The 23,287-nt window shown below is 44.1% G+C and overlaps 1 protein-coding gene across 1 annotated transcript in view; it reads left to right on the forward strand.

Annotated features, from left to right (window-relative positions):
* Positions 1-14,789: 14,789 nt before the first annotated feature.
* The window catches only part of pappa2 (pappalysin 2), a 477,685-nt gene continuing 469,187 nt past the window's right edge, over positions 14,790-23,287 (forward strand). Inside the window, exon 1 of the mRNA XM_078561789.1 lies at positions 14,790-15,336. Within this exon, the coding sequence (XP_078417915.1) occupies positions 14,790-15,336 (547 nt within the window). The remainder of the gene's footprint in view (positions 15,337-23,287) is intronic.

Here is a 23,287-nt window from a genome sequence, read left to right on the forward strand (position 1 = left end):
ATTGAGGGTTGGAACAATCTCCTTGAGGTTTTGAACAGTCTCGTTGAGGGTTAGAATAGTCCCATTGAGAGTTTGGGCAGGCTCATTGAGTGTTGGAATAGTCCCATTATGGGTAAGAGCAATGGCATTGAGGGTCAGAGCAGTCTCTTTTTGTGCTGAGTAGCCATATTGTAGGTTTGAGCAGTCTCATTGAGGGTTAGAACTAATTCATTGTGGGTTAAAGCCATTGCTTTGAGGGTTAGTGCAGTGCCATTGAGCGTTAGAGCAGCCCCATTGAGGGTTAGAGCAGCCCCATTTAGGTTTAGAACAGTCCCCTTGATAGTTAAGAGCAGTTTAATTGAGGGTTAGAGGAGCCCCATTGAGGGTTACTGCAGTCCCAGTGAGGGTTAGACACTCTCACTGAGTGTTCAAGCAGCCCCATTGAAGGTTAGACAGTCTCATTGAGGGTTAGAGCAGTCCCATTGCGTTGTAGAGGAGTCCCATTGAGGGTTAGAGCAGTCCCATTGTTGTTTAGAGCCATCTCTTTGAGGGTTCGAGCAGCCCCATTGAGCGGTAGAGCAGTTCCATTAAGGGTTAGAGCAGTCACATTGAGGGTTAGAGTATTCCCATTGTGCGTTAGATCAATACCTTTGAAGGATAGGTGCATCACCATTCAAGTTAGAGCATCCCATTCTTAAGACAAATGTGGGAAAGACTGATTCTGACTTATCAATTCACATCAGTTGTGAAGAAGTTAAAGTGTACCATTATTAGAAGACCGATGTACTGTTCAGTTGATGTACCCGACCTCTAACCTTTGATACAGGTGAATGATGAATAATGGGCAGAAAACTCTCACTATCCTGATGTGGAGTTTCAATGCCAACGTGCCAGAGAAGGCACTTAACTGACATCACTAACATGGGCACTTCCAGTTTCTCTACTGGGGTCAGCTTCTGTTTCATGCTGCTTGTTTTCCCTTTCCTCAACCTCAGGAAAAGAGGAAAAAAGCGTTTAGGGAATGACCTCTTCCAGCTGTGCTTGTGAGAGTGAGAACTGAAAGAGCTCGAAGAATTAGATTGACTAAATTTTATCCCCTTGGCCAGATTTGCATTTCTTTGTGTACTGGAGATTAAAGAGTGATCTAATCAAAACGTTTCAGATGATTGTAGGATTTGGTTAGGTACAAGGAAATAAAGGATTTCCTCCGGTAGGGGAGTCCACGTAACATGGGCATCCCTTTAAATTAGAGTTTGGCCGTTCAGCGCTGAAGTCAAGAAGCACTTAATCACACAAAGGGGAATGGAAACCTGGAACTCTGGAAATTTGGAACAAATAGTTATAGGCTGGGGGTTAATGGAAATTTCCATAACTGAGATTGATGGGTTTTTGCTAGGCAGGGGTATTAAGAAGTATGGAACAAAGGTGGATTTCAGATACAGATCCATCGTAATCTAAAACAAAAACAGAATTACCTGGAAAAACTCAGCAGGTGTGGCAGCATCGGTGGAGAAGAAATCAGTTTTATCCATCATAATCTAATTTATCTCTTTAGTTAACATGTGCATAGTCACAGAGCCAGGCAATAGCCTTGTCAGTGGCTGGACGGAGTTCTTTAAGCCCGCCTTCCAGTTTAGGCAGCGGACACTCCTTGACAATGAGTGTCACAGTTTGGACTGCATCACAGCTGTGACCCAGAGGGTCTTGATGATCCCACTGATGTTTGTGGCTGCACAGAAGCCTAATTGAATGGCAGAACAGCCTTGACAGGCTGAATGGCCTACTCCTGTTTTCAGTTCTGAATCTACAGCCATATAGTGCCAAATATGTGTACTTGAGCCAGCCCTAGTTTAGTTGGTAGTATCCTCACTTCTCAGTCACAAGGTTGCAGGTTCAATTTCCATACCAGGGCTTGCAAAAAAACCAAGGCTGACACTGCAGTGCAATACCGAGGGAACACTGCACTGTTGGAGGCGCCGCCTTTGATGAGATATTAAACCAAGGCTTGTTTAGACTTCTGCCTGCTCGGTTGCAAGTAAAAGATCGCGGGGCAATATTCCGAAGAAGAGCAGGGGCGTTATCCCTGGTATCCTGGTCAATGTTTATCCTTCTATCAACATCACAAAAACAGATTATCTGGTCATTATTTTCATTATGTTTCCTGCATTAAACAGTAATTACAAACCAAAGACATTTAATTGGCTGGAATGTGCTATATAAAAGTAAGATCTTTGCTTATTTTTCCTACACCTATGCTGAGGCAGCCAGGTTTTTAGTGCATTTCTATAGGCCTTTTCCTCTGCTGCCGGTGTCTATATAATGTGAGGAATCTTGCTGCACACGGCGATGAAAGTTGATGTTTGTTTTGTGTGTGATACGAGAAGTAATATATATGAGCAGGGTTCCTAATAACACTTGTTGATTTGAAACACAGTGAGTACTGTTGTTGTGCGAAAGCATAAAGTCTACCACGAGAGGGCACTGTCGTACAGTAGCATGTGTTTAGAAACTTTATAAAGCTTTTCGGTTTGGGTATATGACCTGATTAAGGTGATTCTAATACAGCAGCCTATCATCTCCATTTATTATCTAAATCTTAAATCATCGGTCTGGACTGCTAATCAGACTGCTCTGAATTTTACTTAAGAAGAAAGAAAGGCTCACCTTCGTATTGCACCTTATCATATCCCTGAAACTTTGCAAAGACAGTGGGATAGATCTTCACTTTCTCTAGCAGCTAGCAATCTGGTGTAGCGACTTGTCCTCCCTATTGCAGAACCCAGTCAATCCAGTTAAAATCAAGCAGCTTCAATACTGGATGGGTGAACAGCTCTGCCATGTTACTGCCAAATGGTGAAGAAGAAAATCTACCCCAGTGAGTTGCGCTAAAGCACAGCAAATGTTGGCAGATGTGGCAACTAGTTAAGGCAGATGAAAATCCTGCAAACCACACACTGCTCTTTTGTTCGTGTTGCTTGAAGTTGGAGTGTTGGTGGGGACGCTGGGGAATTCCCTGCTTTAATTAAAATAGTGCCATGCGATTATAAACACGCCTTGACCATCATATAGGAGATGGGCTTAACATCTCATCTAGAGGTCAGCACCTCTGACAATGCAGCACTGCCTCAGTACTACGATCACGGATCCAATCATTGTTTCAAGCTCCAGTGCAGGAATTCAGCACGGGCAGTATTCCTGAACTTTTGTACTGTTAGAGGTGCTGAATTTTAAATCAAAGTTAAACCAAAATCCTGTATGTAAAAGTGATAAAATATATAGATCCAGGTTGTCCTGAAAGTATTCATGATGATAACTTAAAGCTGTACTTAAACAGATGACTAGAATTGTCCATTCAAGTGCATTGTGTGTAGAACAGGGATTACAGTGTTAATTGCTGAGGTTTTCCAAAACATTTCTTATTTTAAGCTACATCGGGATTGTTCTCTGAGGATAAATTGAGTTTGTGCACGAATGGAAGCCAATGAACATTGCTTGTCTAGACTTCAGCAACGCTGTTGATAGAAGTATAACATGGGGAGCTAGTTCAGAAATGGATCGGCACCCAAAATAGGTGAGCTCTTAAGGAGTGGTTTGGCAACAGATTGTATTAAAGGACATGAGGATGGCTGAGCTTGGAGCTGTGTCAGGTTGGCAGGATGCCACTGGTGGAGAGTGCCAAGTATTAGTTCTGGGACCCTGGTTATTTTCACTTGTATACTAGTTTATATCCATGGTTTTGCAGTGCATGGGCATAGAGACATGATGATGGAATTTGTCAAGGATGGGGAGGGAGTTGGCAGACAGTCAAAAGCTGGCTGATCAGGTGTCAAACAGGGGTATCAAACACAGTCTACATGATAGGCATCACCTGGTATCGAGGCACTTGCCTTGGCCCAGATTCAGCAAAATTTATTTGGAGACATTGGGGCAGAAATTGTTATGTGTTGTGCCTGTATGTTTGGCATAAAATGGTGCAATATATACCAATTACTCTGCTCGGGGACCTGTGTCTAATCTGTGCCAGCAGCATGACCACTGCCAAATTAGCCCTCACTGGTTTTAGGTGTCCCTGGCAGCTGCCAGTGTTGGATCAATTCAAGTATGTAAGAGATGTCCAGCGCATGTTTCAGGACTCTGCAAAATGTGTGAATAACAAGGTGGAGCATGCCCAGATCCATCAGTGCTCCTTCATGTTGAACACCAATTTGAAGAAGCACTGAGAGTAATGTGGGGACAGAATGTACTCCGGTTGGGGAACTTCACTGTCCATCACCTAGAGTGATTTAGTACTACCACCACTGACCGAACTGACCAAATACTGAAGGAATTAGCTGCCAGACTGAACCCGGGAAGGTGGTGTGAGGGCCTGTAACACAAAGGAAGATCCTACTTGACCTCATTGTCACTACTCAACCTGTTGCAGATGCATTTGTCCGTGACAGTATTGGTAGGAATGAGCACTGCAAAGTTCTTGTAGAGGTGAATTTCCATTTTCCCAATGAGGACACCCTTCACCATATTGTTTCTCTAGCCAAGCTGTCCCACTACAGTTACAACACTGGTATTTACTTGACAATATAGATTGCCCGGGTATGTCTTGTCCACAAAAAGCAGGACAAATCCTGCCCAGCCAATTAGCGCCCCATCTGCCACTCTCAATCATCAGCAAAGTGATGAGAGATGTTGTCAACAGTGCTATCATGCAGCTCTTACTCATTCATAACCAGTTCACTGACGTTCAGTTTGGGGTCTACCAGGGCCACTCAGCCCCTGACCTCATTACAGCCTTGGTCCAAACATGGGCAACTGATTTGAATTCCAGAGTTGAGGTAAGAGTGAGTGCCCTTGACATTAAGGCAGCATTTGACCAAATGTAGCATCAAGGAGCTCTAGCAAAACTGAAGTCAATAGGAATTAATAGGCGGAGTCATACTTGGCACAAAGTAAGATGGCTGTGATTGTTGGAAGCCAATCATCTCAGCCCTAGGACATCACTGCAGGAGTTCCTCAAGGCAGTGACCTAGGTTCAACCATTTTCAGCTACTTCATCAATGATCTTTTCTCTATCATAAGGTGAGAAGTGGAGATGTTGGCTGATGATTGCACGGTGTTCAGCACCATTCTTGACTCCTCAGATACTGAAGCAGTCTGTGACCACATGCAGTAAGACCTGGACAACATCCAGGCTTGGGTTAATTAGCGGCGAATAACATTGACACCACATGTAGCAGGCAATGACCCTCTCCAATAAGAAGGGCCATCTGCCCCTGTCATTCAATAACATTCTCAACTCCGGAACCTCACCAACATATTCTGGTGGTCACCATTGACCACCATCTCAATTGGATCAGTTAAGTATATACTCTGACTACCAGTGCAGGTCAGAGGCTATTCTGTGATAACTTGCTCACCTCTTGACTCCCCAGAGCTTTCGCACTATCTACAAGGCACAAGTCACGATGGAATACTCTTTACTTTCCTGGATGATGCAGTTGTAACTATGCTGCAGAAGCTCAATATCATTCAGGATAAAGCAATTTGCTTGATCAGTAGCCCATCCATCACCTTTAACATTAATTTCTCCACCAGCATCACATAGTGGCAGCCCATTGCACCATCAACATGGTGTAAGTCTTCTTCCACATGCCTCTCAAACCCATGGCCTCTTAGACTCTGATGTGCAGCTGTTTAATTTACTCAACAGATGTGACAGGAGACATGCAACAGTACAATAGGCAGCAAATGGATCAACAGTGGATGGAATTTTATGGCCCCTCGTGCTGGTGGGATCTTCCTGTCCTGCCGAAGCCAATGGAGTTTTGAATGGCTCGCCGCACTTTCCGGCCCTGTCTCCGCTGTGATGTGGCGGTAAAATTCCGCCAAGTATGTTTATTTGCTAGTCGCGAGACTTTTGGTAGCGAGAGTTGAAGTTCCTAGCACTATGGAAACATGGCTCAAGGTTTGCATTGTGTAAGTGACTCTCCAGAAGAGTTGTATGAGAGGAAGGATGAAGTTAAAAAAAAGGTGGGCAATTAAGAAAAAGGAAAGGGAAAACAATCAAATGTTTGAAAAGTTTAAAATGGATGAAACCAACATACTGTTTAAAAAGGCATTTTTCAGAGGTGAATTTTGACGAAACTGAATTGAAATGCAAAGTTAAATTTAGAAACACAGATCTTTATCCTGCACAAAAATGTGTATAAAGTTTCTGTATGAATACAAGGAGGCGCCATCCTGTCATACCAATGATCTTTCTATCGCATCATGATTGTTTGATGTTTGAACTGCAGTATTCTTACTATAATTGGCATCCAGGGAGAGAGTAACTGAGGGAAAGGTCAGAAAGTAAGAGACACTCGAAGAAGGTAACATAATAATAAAGGGAGAGGTCAAATGGAGGGAAAACAAACTCGGGAGGAGTGACAGACCTAAGTGAAGAGTGAAAGAGAAACAATCTTTTATTGACACTACCAAAAATAAACTTGAGGTAAAATCCTATCCAGACCATGGTAAGATTAATGAATTAGGGAAATGCCTGCGTCTCACCTTGCCTCACACTTACAGAGCGGTGCCCCTCAAGCTAGATATAACCAATTATCTTTCTCTAAAGGACAAAGAAATGACTATGGTCCTTTGTGGACTATGGCTAATTACCTGGCATGATAATCAAATATTAATTGGGAGACAAAGATTGCAGCGCTCTTGGGATCACGGGAATGCTGTCGTGAAATTTAATAAGTCGGTTCGACAATACACAGTCACATCCTGCAGGAACTTTGTCTGATTGCCTCAATCACACCGTTTCCTCGCTGGTTGTTGAAGTGACTTTGCACCGCAGAGCTCATACTGTGATTTCCAAAAGCAAATAATAAAAAAATCTTTCAGGTTTTTGTGACTTCTACTGATCTGCTCAGTGTCACTTTTTCCATTGTTTAGGTATCAGAGCAAAAATCCTCCAGATAAATCTTCATTGTATATCATTACCGGTGAGGTAACTGCCGACTTGTTGGGGCTGGAGATCCACCTGTTAATTCCATAATTCAAGCTGATGCTGAGGAAATGCTGCCCTGTTGGAGGTGCCATCTTACAGGTGAAACGTTAAACCCAGGCCCTGCCTTCCCTCTTAAGTGGAAGTTAAAGATCCCATGGCACTATTTCAAGAACAGGGGAGTTCTACCCAATGCTCTGGCCTGCACTTATTCCTCAACCCACATCCCTCAAAATAGATTATCCTCTTGGAATAGCTGAAAGGAGGGAGAAGGTGAGCTTGGTGAGGGGTTCAAGTGGCAGTTGGTGGAAATGACGGATTATGATGGGGTGAAAGTAGAAACTGGTCGGGGTGACAGGTGAGAACAAGGACCATTCTATTGTTGTCAAAGGCAGCAGGAGGGGGATTAGACAGAGGCATGGGAAATGAAATGACTCTCATGAAGGATACCACTGACTGCTATTGAGGGGATACTCAGGTAAGGTAAAAACAGAGGGCATTTCTGAAGTACTTGATTCCAAACAGCTACAATGCGGCTTCAGGTGTTCTCCTGGCATTCAGCCTGGGCACTGACTTTAGTATATTTCAACCTTAGCTATATTCCCAATTTGTCTTCCAGCCAGAATGGCTATTGATGTAGTGGTGGCATTGTGTGGGGTGCGGGTGGGTGAGAGGGGAGGTGGTGGGTCTGTTATAGTCCAGGGGTTTTGGGAGGATGATTGACATTTAACATGTCGACCTTGTCTAAATGCATATTGGGAAGGGAGTGGGAGCGAGAGCAGGGCGAGAGAGAGGAGGGGCTGCTGGCAGAAGAGCCCTTCTCTCTTTGAGACTAGGGGAACTACTGTGGGCTTTCTCTTCTTATTTTGGGTCCCATGTATCTGCAGTTTGTTTTTCTTAAATCCCCTTTTCCTTTGCCAATTTCTCCCATTTTGTAGCCTTTTTCATTGGTCGGTCCAATTTTCAACAATCTTTTGCACTTCTGATGTATTCCCACGCTGATGACCTTTACATGGCCCATCAGGTTTTTGTGAAGTAGGCCATTCAAGCCACCAACCTTCTCCATAAATGATGTGTCTGGTGTTCACACCCCTCTGCTTTTTGAAACCATTCCTCCTAAAATGCTTGCATCGTTTGAATTTTTAATGAAGCCTCCACATCTATAAATCTAACCTGGGTTATTCTCTTTACAGCCAACAAGTGTACATAAAATAAAAGAATCATAGAATAATGCAGCACAGCTAAAGGTCATTTGGCCCATCACTCCTCTGCTAGCTCTTTGTCCAATTAATCCTATGGTTCTGCTCTTTCCATATAATCCTGCAAACTATTTCCCTTCAAATATTTATTCAATTCTCTTTCAAATGTTTCCAATGAATTTGCTTCCATTAACCCTCAGGCAGTGCATTTCATGGTCTTATAGGTAGGTCCAATGTTTACTGTTTTTATTTCAGATTTCCAGCATTTGCAGTTTTTTTATTTATCTGCACATTATCAGTTACATTCACTGGGTGTCTGTTAAACATATTTGCTATTCGGTGGGGGAGAGTGGGGGTTCTCTCACCTCTAGAATTGGCTTGTTCATTTTAAACCTGTGTGCCACACAAGCAGTTTATGTTTATGTCTCTCAGTGTTTGAAAGAAAGAACAAACATTTATATAGCATCTTTCACATCCTCCGGATTCCCTAAGGCACTTCATAATCAATAAAATAATTTTTATAACATAAGGAAACATGGCAGCCAATTTGTGCACAGCATGACAATGGGATAAATAAGCAGAAGGATGTTTTAGTGATGTTAGTAGAGGTATAAAGAATGGCCAGGAGACCAGGGACAATGTCCCTGCTATTCAAATAGTGTAACGGAACCTTATACATCGCCTGTGAATGCAGACAGGACTTTAGTTTGATATCTTATCCAAAAATGGCACTTTCAACACTGCAGCATTGAATTATGCGTTCCAGATCTAGAGTGGGACTTTGAACCCAAGGCTTATTCAATCAGAGGTGACAGTCCTACCACTGAGCCAAGAACATGTTGATCCACAAGTTTCTTCTCTCCTCATTCCTCTTTAGTCCACTGAAAACACATTCAGCTCTGAAAGTTCAAGAAGAGCTTTATCTCTTTGAATCTTCCCTTGTCCCAACATATTAGTTGGTTTTATTCGGAGTGGGATAAATGGCCCTTTCCCATTCCATGGCTTGCAAGCATATCTTCATATTATGTCATATATTCTTTAGTGATGGAATACTGGGCAGACATTGATTATACAGTATTACAACTAGTTGTAATTTCTTACAGTCGGTTTTTCTTTGTTGGCTAACACAATAATTTCTCCTTCTCTGTGAAAAAACTCTCTCATTGATTCTGAAGAAATCTTCAACTTCTTCAGAGCTATTCTTGGAGTATTGATTTCTAGGAACATTTGTTTCTGTAGAAACAGTCTCAATTTATTCATTGTGAGGTGATAGATTAAGTATCCAAGATCTGGAGATATGATTGCCTTGGAGTGGTAAAGCTGCACTATGCAATGCTGGTAACAAAGGTGTTCATGTATTAGAATATAATTCCTATGCTTGAGGTGTGATTTCAACTCACTCATGTTTACTTGGTTGGACACGATAGTGACTCACTCTGTATTACTGAACAACTGTAGATTAAAAAGGCTGGAAAATACTGTTGGGAAAAAGAGTGGGTGAACACTTGACATACTTGTCTCATATCCCTCTGCCCATTATTTAAATAAAGGCATTAACCTACGCCTCCCTTCTACTGAAGGAGAGGAGAATGTCATACCAAGGCGTTTGAGTGTTCATCTGCTATTATCGCTATCGAAAATTTTCAGGAACTAATTAAGCTTTAAAAAAAAATCATCATTTTTGGTAATTCAGTGATTTGCACTTTGTGAAACAGGAGCCTGCTGAGGTAATTTATTATATAAGGTTATTTTAATTCACCAACATGGACAAAGGTGGAACGTAGTAAAAATGTTTAACAAACTTGTCACACCTGTGCCAATATATTTACCTGAAGTGTTTTGGAAAGATGCGCAGTTGAGCAATCTCCTCAACATCCCATTAAATTGTGGTTCACATTGCAGAAGGCAGGGAAGTGAGTGAAGAAAAAGGGAGTTTGTTTGTCATAAATTCACTGGAACACAAAGTTCGACGAGGCTGGACTACTTTGCAGACAGTAATTGATAACACATCCAAATGACACAATGAGGCCCTCTAACTGTTTGGCATAGAATTAATTCTGCACTGAGATGGTTTTGTAAGATGCTTTTTACAAGTTATTTAATTTGAGTTTGTGCTCTTTTGCTATTAGGATGCACAGTCTCCTATTTCCCAACCGTTCCCATATCTTTCTTCATAGATACCGTCCTGGTCCACATGTTTCTGCTGTTGAGCAGCCTGCTCAAAATGCCCGACGGATGTTGCCCATGGTATTCCAACAAATGGAGACGTGGTTTCCTCTCCACCCTGTGGGCTATATTGTTGATCTCTACACAGCACCCAACTGTGCAATGTGAGTAGGGCTAGATACTAAAGTAATGATCCGGGCAGCATTTCTACAATGTGACACTGTGCTACAGTGCTCTCATTACAACATATATTCAGGGCTCATCCACATCAAAGGAGGAGATCTCAATGTTGGAAGAGTAGAATATTCCTCCAACTTTTTCTCACATAGCACATTCCAGGTCTGGTAAAACACTGTTCAATGCAATGTAAAACTTCCTTTATCCTACCCTAATAAAATGCCTCAATTATAATGTCAAGGAAATAGCGGCTACTGCAGCTGTGTGACATTTGTATTTCTCACCACCCCTCTCCCTGAGCGAGAGAGTAACAAAGTGCCAACTTGTGCTGAAATGTGGGCAGTTTTACAGTGGCAAATTACTCTGACTAAAAATTCATTTGACACTGCCCAAATTGATTTTCTGTAGAATAGGCAGAGAAAGTGGAGACTTTATAACATCAGTTTCTGCTGTATTCAAAACCAGATCAACGAGGTCAAAATACAGTGTGCCATCCAGTCTAATCACAGTTGACCATCAATATGGATGTTGATCCAGATCAATGTAAGTTAAGTTGATTTGAATTCCTTACAATTCCTTGTTCCTGTGAAATTCAATTTCCTCCCGTGATACAGTAATGCTTCGAGGAATGTCTGAAGGTGAGCCAGGACAATGACACACTCCACAGGGAAGAGCTTGATAGTGTGAGCAGATACAGATCCAGGAATGCTAACTTACGCTACTTACACTGATGATAACAAGGGATTGAATGACTACTGGCCCAGTCTTAACGCCAAATTATCCACTTATATACAGTAGGATGGACAAATTGAAACTGGAGTGGCTCCAGAGTCAAGCCTCCTGATGCGTCAGTAAGTCTTCATATGGTGATTTGGCAGTACCGCAGCTCCACTAGGTTTTGGAAGCGTTCATACGAGAGTCCTGTGGGATGGCTTGCTTCAGACAGTTTGTGTACAGTACCTTGGCTGAATCTAGAGTGGAAGTCAGATACATTCCGCAGACAGGCCTGCCGGAGGAATAATGAGCTTTCCTTTGATTATTAATCTGCTTCATTCAATGCATGCAGTTAACTCAGGGCTGAGTTGGGACAGAATCTGGGTGAAAGGGAGCACCTGATTCAGCAGAATTTGCGAACACCACTGAACAACATTCCAACCCCTTTGTATATATGTAAATGATCACATTTTTTTTTGTCGTTTTAACCAATAGAATTTGGAGCTAACCCTTAAAGCACCTCTGTTGTCACCAGTGAGCACACAGTAGTCCTGTGCCGGATGTAGGATAATCTTATAATAGTGATTGGTTGAAGGTGTCAATGACATAAATGTACTACTTATTGTGGAATGGAGCAATACAGATTGAGGTAGCTTCCAGATTTGATTCCATGCTGATCTGAACCCAGTGTTGACGCAGTTGGGCCCTTTCCCTTCAATCACCATCTAACTTAATTCTCAGATGTTGACACAGTCCCTGCTTCAGCCGCTGACTCTGGCAGTGCACTGCACAGCCTCACAATCCTCTGCGTAAGAAAAGTCTCTCCTGTTCTCTGTCCTATAATCTCCCACATTTCACCTTATATCATTATCCCTCACCCACGACCCCTCCCCGATAACTGGAACTGCCAAGTTTGTTTCCATCCACTCGCCTGATGCTTTCATGATTTCAAACATCTCCTACTCAATCGTCCCATAATCTCGTCTCCTCTAATTAAATCCTCATAGATGGCAACATGATGTGATGGCACGGACGATCTGAAGATGCATGTTTGTAGTTGTTTAGAACTGGCATCACTGAGTTGAAAATAGACCTGGCTCCTACCAACTCTACCACCCCCCCTCCCCCCCCCCCCCCCGGCTCCAAATTGAGGGACTGGCAGAGGCTGGGAGGAAGGTTTGCCAAACAATATTTTAGTGCAGTCCTGCTCTTCACCTATCACACTGGCTATGATGGGTTGCACATCTGAAGGTGACTAATGCTGTTGGATTGGTAATTCTTGTCGAAATTTCAATCAGGTTTGTATGACACCCCTCCCCCTGCCCCTGCCCCCAAGAGTGCAAGACTGTCCTATTAGACATGATGCTAACTAACATGCAAATCATGCCCGAGTAAAGTCCTCGCATCCCAGTAGCAAATGCATCTATCGAATCCCTCAAAAGGTAGAATTAGAATTCCCCTCAGTCCCCACCTCAGGGAGCTGTTACCCCTCAAAGCCACGAGTCCTGCACTGCTCCTGTGCTATCATTTGAATCGTGCTGTGATCCTTAATTCCATAAATCAGAAAATCCTCAGCAGCATTGCTGTGCTTTTTTTTTTAAAAGGTATGGAGGCAATGTTTAATCTGGCTGCCGTTGTATTTATTTTTTTAAAGTTCAGTTCTGAGGGGCAGATACATTAAGTAAAGCTTGAAGGACCTGCTGCGTGTCCATGACATTACAGGCCCATGGCTGTGAATGCTTAAGTTCCCACACTGTCTGTAACTCCAAAACCCAAAGGAAGGCCAGTGTCCAAGTTCAATCTGGGCCGCGTTACCGCCTCCTACTGCGGGCAGCTCGTACCCAGAAGGGGCCCCCAGCCCAGGGACTGACTACTGCCACTCCATTCTGTTCTGATCGGGAAAGATGTGCTGCTCTAGCAGCCTCACCTCCCATTTAAATGCGGTCTTGTATCTTAAGCGGTAAATTGCGGGGGTCCTTTGTCTCGACCTACGCCTGTGTGCCCACAGAGCCCAGCCCCATGTTCGTGAATAACGCAGAGCTCACTTCGAAACGGAGTCGGAAAATAAACCTAAATGCTCGGACTGCGAACTGGGCAGTGAGCCTCGAATTAGTGGGTCAGTGGGATGATGGCGGTAAATGCTGCTGGCCAAACACACACCTTACTGCACGGATCAGGCAGATGTGGTGACCACAGTTCACTGTATAGTGCCCGATTGTTTTTCTTCATTAGCTGAAACCGGTGCAAGAGTTTGAACACATTCATGTAGACACATTACACCGGCGTTTGACAGCCTTGTTTCTGTGCGTATCGACCTATCTTGTTAGTGTGTGTGTGTCGATAGCCATGTGTATTTTTAACTGTGTGTGCACATCTATACGTGTGTCCCTATATTACGTGCTTGTACCTGTAAGTGTCAATGTGTATTTTTATCTATATGTTTGCTGTTTCTATATATACGTGTGTATTTATATCGCTATGTGTGCAGTACCTATATCTCTATATTTATATATGTGTGTGTGTGTGTGTGTGTGTGTGCTGTAACTATACTGTTATGAGGGTGTAACTGTGCTCATGACCCTCTCTGTCTGTGTGGGTCGGGAGAATTGAGTCAAAAGTTTGTACCGTGAATGAGAAACTGTTCGGGGATCGGTGCGGGTGGCTGGAACAGTGGATTCACCCCACCACCGAGCCCCGGCTGCACATATGACAGCGGTGGGGCTGAGTGGAGACAATTGACACTCGTGACAGGACCCCTTCCTGCCAGCTGATGTGGGGAGTGGAGAGGGCGGGGGGGAGAATAATCTTTCAAGAGTGCTATTGAAGCAGCCCCGGCAGTCGGTGCAGGGGGCGTTTTATTTGTTTCTCTCCTGTTCCATAGCATCAGGTTGTCTGGTTGAGTCTCAGTGAGTTGCTGTTTACAATTTGACGGCGTTCCCACCACCACCACCACCACCATCACCCACCGCCCCCCAACTCCCGCCCCCCAAAAACCATCCTCTTTCCTCGCGGGGTCACATGATGTTGTATCCAGAGAGAGAGAGAGAGAGGGAGGGAGAGAGAGACCCACACCACATACACACACCCCCCCACCCACCCACTCACCCACCCAGCCAGCCAGCCAGCCAGTGAAACAATGAAGAATGGATGCAGATATGCCAAAAAGATAAAACGAAAAAGGGGGGGATACCCGCCTAAGGGGGCAGAATGTGTGAGAGAAGGGCGATCCAGAGAGAGTAGAGGACACGGTATAAAAATGCTCAACCTGCACTAGGGGAAGGCAATGATCAGAGTGGAGAGCAGGCGGCGAGAGCTGCTGGAGCTGGCATTGCAAACCCAGTGTTAGATGCACCTTAGCAGCGTTTAGAGAGTAAAGAGTTTCTCTCCTCTGGCGCTGGGAGTTTTACATTCAGGAGATTGAAATAGAAATCATTATTTTAGCAAAGGGGATTTTTTTTTTGGGTTGTGGGGGGGGGGAAGTTTGTTTTATTTTTATAGAAAGTTTTATTTGGAGGTCATCGTACCTGGGATTTGGATAAGGGGGTTGGTCTCTTGCAGCTCAGGATATGCAGGTTCCCAGGCTCCTGTTTGTCCTCAGTGCCTTCCTGGACCTCTTGACACTCAGTCTGGTCCGGGCTAACCCGCACTGGCGCTACAAGCGAGCCCTCCTCTCCCGGGCGGAGAGTAGTCAGACTGGCCCCGGGCAGGAGCCGTGCAAGGCGGCGGAGCGAAGAGGCAGGAGCCGTCGCTGGGCATCGAGGTCCCGGCTCGCCCTGTACCCGCGGCTGGAGTACGGCCGGTCGGCCACCAGGAGCAGCCCGTCCCCCGAGGGCGGAGAGAGCGGCGGCGGCGGCGGCTACTACCCCGGGGAGTGCGGCGGAGGCAGAGACCGCGGCTCCTCATCCCCCGGAGGAAGCAGCTCCCCGTCCCATCCCCGCGGCTGGGGCGCCGGGCGGCCGGAATGTCAGCCCCGGGCCGGCACCGTCCTCTACCTCTCCGGGGGCAGGGAGCGTCTGAAGTTGCGGCGGGAGGTGAGGATGCCTCGGGGACCATTCACCGCCGACATGTGGCTCAAACCGGAGGGAGGGCAGAACAACCCGGCTGTGGTGGCAGGTAAGGAGGCTGCAGGGGGTGGCTGGGCAAACTTGAACAGAACACCTGTAACCAACTTCTACACCAACACCAGAAACATCACCTGTAACCAACTTCTACACCAACACCAGAAACATCACCTGTAACCAACTTCTACACCAACACCAGAAACATCACCTGTAACCAACTTCTACACCAACACCAGAAACATCACCTGTAACCAACTTCTACACCAACACCAGAAACATCACCTGTAACCAACTTCTACACCAACACCAGATACATCACCTGTAACCAACTTCTACACCAACACCAGAAACATCACCTGTAACCAACTTCTACACCAACACCAGAAACATCACCTGTAACCAACTTCTACACCAACACCAGAAACATCACCTGTAACCAACTTCTACACCAACACCAGAAACATCACTTGTAACCAACTTCTACACCAACACCAGAAACATCACCTGTAACCAACTTCTACACCAACACCAGAAACATCACCTGTAACCAACTTCTACACCAACACCAGAAACATCACCTATAACCAACGCTACACCAACACCAGAAACATCACCTGTAACCAACTTCTACACCAACACCAGAAACATCACCTATAACCAACGCTACACCAACACCAGAAACATCACCTGTAACCAACTTCTACACCAACACCAGAAACATCACTTGTAACCAACTTCTACACCAACACCAGAAACATCACCTGTAACCAACTTCTACACCAACACCAGAAACATCACCTGTAACCAACTTCTACACCAACACCAGAAACATCACCTATAACCAACGCTACACCAACACCAGAAACATCACCTGTAACCAACTCTACACCAATACCAGAAACATCACCTGAAACCAACTTCTACACCAACACCAGAAACATCACCTGTAACCAACTCTACACCAACACCAGATACATCACCTGTAACCAACTTCTACACCAACACCAGAAACATCACCTGTAACCAACTTCTACACCAACACCAGAAACATCACCTGTAACCAACTTCTACACCAACACCAGAAACATCACCTGTAACCAACTCTACACCAACACCAGAAACATCACCTGTAACCAACTCTACACCAACACCAGAAACATCACCTGTAACCAACTCTACACCAACACCAGAAACATCACCTGTAACCAACTTCTACACCAACACCAGAAACATCACCTGTAACCAACTTCTACACCAACACCAGAAACATCACCTGTAACCAACTCTACACCAACACCAGAAACATCATCTGTAACCAACTTCTACACCAACACCAGAAACATCACCTGTAACCAACTCTACACCAACACCAGAAACATCACCTGTAACCAACTTCTACACCAACACCAGATACATCACCTGTAACCAACTTCTACACCAACACCAGAAACATCACCTGTAACCAACTTCTACACCAACACCAGAAACATCACCTGTAACCAACTTCTACACCAACACCAGAAACATCACCTGTAACCAACTCTACACCAACACCAGAAACATCACCTGTAACCAACTCTACACCAACACCAGAAACATCACCTGTAACCAACTTCTACACCAACACCAGAAGCATCACCTGTAACCAACTTCTACACCAACACCAGAAACATCACCTGTAACCAACTCTACACCAACACCAGAAACATCACCTGTAACCAACTTCTACACCTACACCAGAAACATCACTTGTAACCAACTTCTACACCAACACCAGAAACATCACCTGTAACCAACTCTACACCAACACCAGAAACATCACCTGTAACCAACTTCTACACCAACACCAGAAACATCACCTGTAACCAACTCTACACCAACACCAGAAACATCACCTGTAACCAACTTCTACACCAACACCTGATACATCACCTGTAACCAACTTCTACACCAACACCAAAACATCACCTGTAACCAACTTCTACACCAACACCAGAAACATCACCTGTAACCAACTCTACACCAACACCAGAAACATCACCTGTAGCCAACTCTACACCAACACCAGAAACATCACCTGTAACCAGCTTCTACACCAACACCAGAAACATCACCTGTAACCAACTTCTACACCAACACCAGAAACATCACCTGTAACCAACTTCTACACCAACACCAGAAACATCACCTGTAACCAACTTTACACCAACACCAGAAACATCACCTGTAACCAACTCTACACCAACACCAGAAACATCACATGTAACCAACTCTACACCAACACCAGAAACATCACCTGTAACCAACGTCTACACCAACACCAGAAACATCACCTGTAACCAACTTCTACACCAACACCAGAAACATCACCTGTAACCAACTCTACACCAACACCAGAAACATCACCTGTAACCAACTCTACACCAACACCAGAAACATCACCTGTAACCAACTTCTACACCAACACCAGAAGCATCACCTGTAACCAACTTCTACACCAACACCAGAAACATCACCTGTAACCAACTCTACACCAACACCAGAAACATCACCTGTAACCAACTTCTACACCAACACCAGAAACATCACTTGTAACCAACTTCTACACCAACACCAGAAACATCACCTGTAACCAACTTCTACACCAACACCAGAAACATCACCTGTAACCAACTTTACACCAACACCAGAAACATCACCTGTAACCAACTCTACACCAACACCAGAAACATCACATGTAACCAACTCTACACCAACACCAGAAACATCACCTGTAACCAACGTCTACACCAACACCAGAAACATCACCTGTAACCAACTTCTACACCAACACCAGAAACATCACCTGTAACCAACTCTACACCAACACCAGAAACATCACCTGTAACCAACTCTACACCAACACCAGAAACATCACCTGTAACCAACTTCTACACCAACACCAGAAGCATCACCTGTAACCAACTCTACACCAACACCAGAAACATCACCTGTAACCAACTTCTACACCAACACCAGAAACATCACCTGTAACCAACTCTACACCAACACCAGAAACATCACCTGTAACCAACTTCTACACCAACACCAGATACATCACGTGTAACCAAGTTCTACACCAACACCAGAAACATCACCTGTAACCAACTTCTACACCAACACCAGAAACATCACCTGTAACCAACTCTACACCAACACCAGGAACATCACCTATAACTAAATATGCACCAACACCAGATACATCACCTGTAACCTATTCTACACCAATACTAGAAACATCACCTGTAACCAACTCTACACCAACACCAGAAACATCACCTGTAACTAACTCTACACCAACACCAGAAACATCACCTGTAACCAACTTCTACACCACACCAGAAACATCACCTGTAACCAACTTCTACACCAACACCAGAAACATCACCTGTAACCAACTTCTATACCAACACCAGAAACATCACCTGTAACCAACTCTACACCAACACCAGAAACATCACCTGTAACTAACTCTACACCAACACCAGAAACATCACCTGTAACCAACTCTACACCAACACCAGAAACATCACCTGTAACCAAATCTACACCCACACCTGTACCATCCCTTTCACCTGTATCAATATACACCCATACCTGTACCATCTCATCATCTATGCTGAATAGACAGACACCTGGGCCCTCTCCAGCACATGTACAAATGTACATCCACACCAGTATCTTCTCCATCACATGTACCATATATACATCCATACCTGTAGACTCTTCATTACCTTTACCAAATATACGCCCACACCTGTACACTCTCCATCACCTGTACCGAATCTACACCCATCTCTGTACCATCTCTGTCACCTGTACCAAATATATACCCAAACCTGTACCATCTTCATCACTTGTACCAAATATACACCAACACCTGTACCCTCTCCATCGTCTGTAGGAAATATACACCCACATCTGTGCCATCTCTTGCCATCTATACCAAATATTCACCCACCCACATCTGTATATTTTCAATCAGCTATACCAAATATCCATGCACACCTGTACCCTCTTCATCACCTGCACCAAACATACACCCACATCTGTACCCTATCTATCACCTGTATCAAATGTACATGCATACCTGTACCATCTCCATCACATGTATCAAATATACACCCACATCTGCACACTCTCCATCAGCAGTACCAATTATACTCCCACATCTTTCTCCATAACCGGTATCAAATATAGACCCACATCTGTACCATCTCTGTCACTGGTATCAAATACACACCCACACATGTGTCACCTCATTCACTGGTATGAAATATATATCCACACCTATATCATCACTGTAACTGGTATCAAATATATATCCACACCTGTACCATCTCTGTCAACTGTACCAAATATACACCCACACCTGTAACCTCTCCATAACCTTCATCAAATATACACCCACACCTGTACCATCTCAGTCACTGATATCAAATATACACCCACACCTGTAACCTCTCCATAACCTTCATCAAATATACACCCACACCTGTACCATCTCTGTCACTGGTATCAAATATACAACCATACCTGTACCATTGCTGTTACTGGTATAAAATAAACACCCACACCTGTACCCTTTCTATCACATGTACCAAATATATACCCACATCTGTACACTTTCCAACACATGTACCATATATACATGCACACCTGTACCATCTCCATCACCTGATCCAAATATATACCCAGATCTGTTCCCTCTCCATCACCTGTACCAAATATACACCTATACCTCTACCCTCTACATCACCTGTATCCAATATGCACCCACACCTGTACCATCTCTGTCACTGGTATAAATTATATATCAACACCTATATCACCTCTGTAACTGGTATCAAATGTATATATCCACACCTGTACCATCTCTGTCACCTGTACCAAATATATACTCACACTTGTACCATCTTTGTCACTGAAATCAAATATACATCCACACCTGTACCCTCTCCATCACTTGCATCAAATATACACCCACACTTGTATCATCTTTGTCACTGGTATCAAATACACACCAACACCTGTACCACCTCTGTCACTGGTATCAAACGTACATCTACATCGGTACAATCTCTGTCACTGGTATGAAATAAACACTACACCTGTACCACCTCTGTCACCTGTACCAAATATACACCCACACCTGTACCATCTCCGTCACCTGTAGAAAACATACACCCACACTTGTACCATCTCTGTCACAGGTATCGCATATAAACCCACACCTGTACCATTTAAATCACTGTTACCAGATGTATACCCACACATGTAATGTCTCAACATCTTGTACCAAATGTATAACAGCACCCATACGACCATATCCCCTACCATATACCCCCATTTGTAACATCACCATGACTGTACTAAAGATACATCCACAGATTAACTATTACCATCACTTGTGCTAACCAGAAATCCACTCTTGTACCATCTCTAACTCTTTTACCAAGTATTGCAAAATTTAATGGACCACTTGAATGCTTACAAGTGTAACTGTTATGAAGCGTTAATTATCTTGCCCCGAGAGCATTGCAGAGCTGACGATCTAGTTCTCAGCATTCAAAAGGGTAGCTGCAGTATGACAGTACTGTTTGACACCTGAGCATTTCCATCTGCGGGGCCAAAGCTTTCGAAAGCTCCTTCATCACAAACCCCAAGCATTTCCAGTGCTACTGCCAGTTTCGCATATGATAAAACTCCTACTGTAACAGTTTTTCACAAGTGTTTTCAACACCTTTGCCATATCCCTGCCATCCTTCCACCTTTATTGGAACAAGTCCTTCTCCTTTCATCCATGTGTGTTTGTACACCTTCATATAATTCACACAAGAAAATAGATGTGGACCTGAATTCTAAAAACATGTTTCGAGTTTTCTCAGATTATATGCTTGGGTCACAACTTTGAATTTACAGAGAATGAGTTTTTTTTTAAACTTCCGCATCAGTTTAGCACATGAATGCCCAGTGCACTTTGGTAAAAACTCCTCTTGATTTGGAGGGTCTAGTCTCGGTAATCATCGTTTGTGCGTTCATTTTGCTAATAGTAGCAGTTGAATATCACATCTAGTCTCAGCACCTGCAGTATGGAAAAGGAAAACTATCCAGACTTCCCGTCCTGTTGACATTGAGTGATGCACTCTGCGGTTAAACATTTACTGCTACTTGCTGCCTAGGTTCTCAAACGAAGGGTGGCCACTTGGCCTGATATCTGTATGTCTCCTGGCACCTGTGGGAGTGTATCCCAGCCAGAGTCAGTATCGTTATGAGAGGAGGTAGGAATATTCTGGGGAAAAAAGGGGTGAATCAAGGCCATTTTGTAAACCTGTAAAGCGCAGCCATTGAACCTTTCATTCAGCAATTTGAACTGAATATAAACAGAGAACTTGTGAACAAGGGCATACATTTTACCAAAAAGTGATTTCGCTTCAGTAATGTTTTGATTTGAAATTTGGCCACAGGTTGACTCCAATGAGCAATGCCTGACTGGCTAGAAAACATTTTCTGCATGCGGCAGGATTTTTAATAATTGGAATAAAGAAGTTTGGGATTCAGAAACTGTGTAACTACATACCATCCTTCCATCTGGCTTGAAATTCATTTCTGCATGGCTGTGAGTATCTCTCTCTTGTGAGCTCTCTCTCTCTCTCTGTCTCCTTATGTCTGTCTCTACTTAGTATTCCAATTTTCAAACTTAAACCTTGAGAAGGATGCATTACAGCTGAACCCAGTCCCATTCTCACTACCAGGCATCTACATGTGTGCATGGTACACAATGATCCTGATGAGACTTTATTCTTTAAGGCATGGATTCTTGGAGTGAGTTGCCTGAGCTATATTCCCTACATCCTCCTTCAGGCATGTCCATGTTAGTAATCCACTGTGACTTCCTCCACAGCTCACATCAGTTAACATATATAAAAATCATATTGATAACTTTTCAGTCTTCTATACACTTTCTAATTTTGAGTTATTATTTCTGTGTTAATCTAATTTGGACCTCTTGCGCATCCCCAATTGTCACGGTCCATCATTGGCATTTTTAAAATTCATTCATGGAATGTGGGCATCGCTGGCTAGGCCAGCATTTATTGCCTATCTCTAGTTGACCTTGAGAAGGTGGTGAGCTGCCTTCTTGATCCGCTGCAGTCCATATGGTGTAGGTACACCCACAGTGCTAATAGGGAGGGAGTTCTAGGATTTTGGCCCAGCGACTGTGAAGGAACGGCGATATATCTCCAAGTCAGGATGGTGAATGGCTTGGAGGGGAATTTTCAGGTGGTGGTGTTCCCATGTATTTGCTGCCCTTGCCCTTCTAGATGATAGTGGCCATGGGTTTGGAAGGTGCTGCTTAAGGAGGCTTCGTGAGTGGGAGTGAATGCTTGTGGATGGGGTGCCAATCAAGCGGGCGGCTTTGCCCTGGATGGTGTCGAGCTTCTTGAGTGTTGTGGGAGCTGCACTCATCCAGACAAGTGGGGAGTATTCCATCACACTCCTGACTTGTGACTTGTCAGCCCAAATCTGAATAGTGTCCAGGTCTTGCTGCATTTGGACATGGAGTTCTTCAGTATCTGAGGAGTAGCGAATGGTGCTGACCATTGTGCAATCATCAGCGAACATCCCCACTTCTGACCTTATGATGGAAGGAAGGCCATTGTTGAAGCAGCTGAAAATGGTTGGACCTAGGACACTACCCTGAGGAACTCCTGCAGTGATGTTCTGGAACTGAGGTGATTGACTTCCAACAGCCACAACCATCTTCCTTTGTGCTAGGTATGTCTCCAACCAGCAGAGAGTTTCCCCTCTGATTCCCATTGACTCCAGTTTTGCTAGGACCCCTTGATACCACATTCGGTCAAATACTGCCTTGATGTCAAGGGCAGCCACTCTCACCTCACCTCTGGAGTTCATTTCTTTTGTCCATGCGTGAACTAAGGCTGTAGTGAGGTAAGGAACTG

This window comes from Cetorhinus maximus, chromosome 17, assembly GCF_964194155.1.
Source record: "Cetorhinus maximus chromosome 17, sCetMax3.hap1.1, whole genome shotgun sequence".
NCBI lineage: Eukaryota > Metazoa > Chordata > Chondrichthyes > Lamniformes > Cetorhinidae > Cetorhinus > Cetorhinus maximus.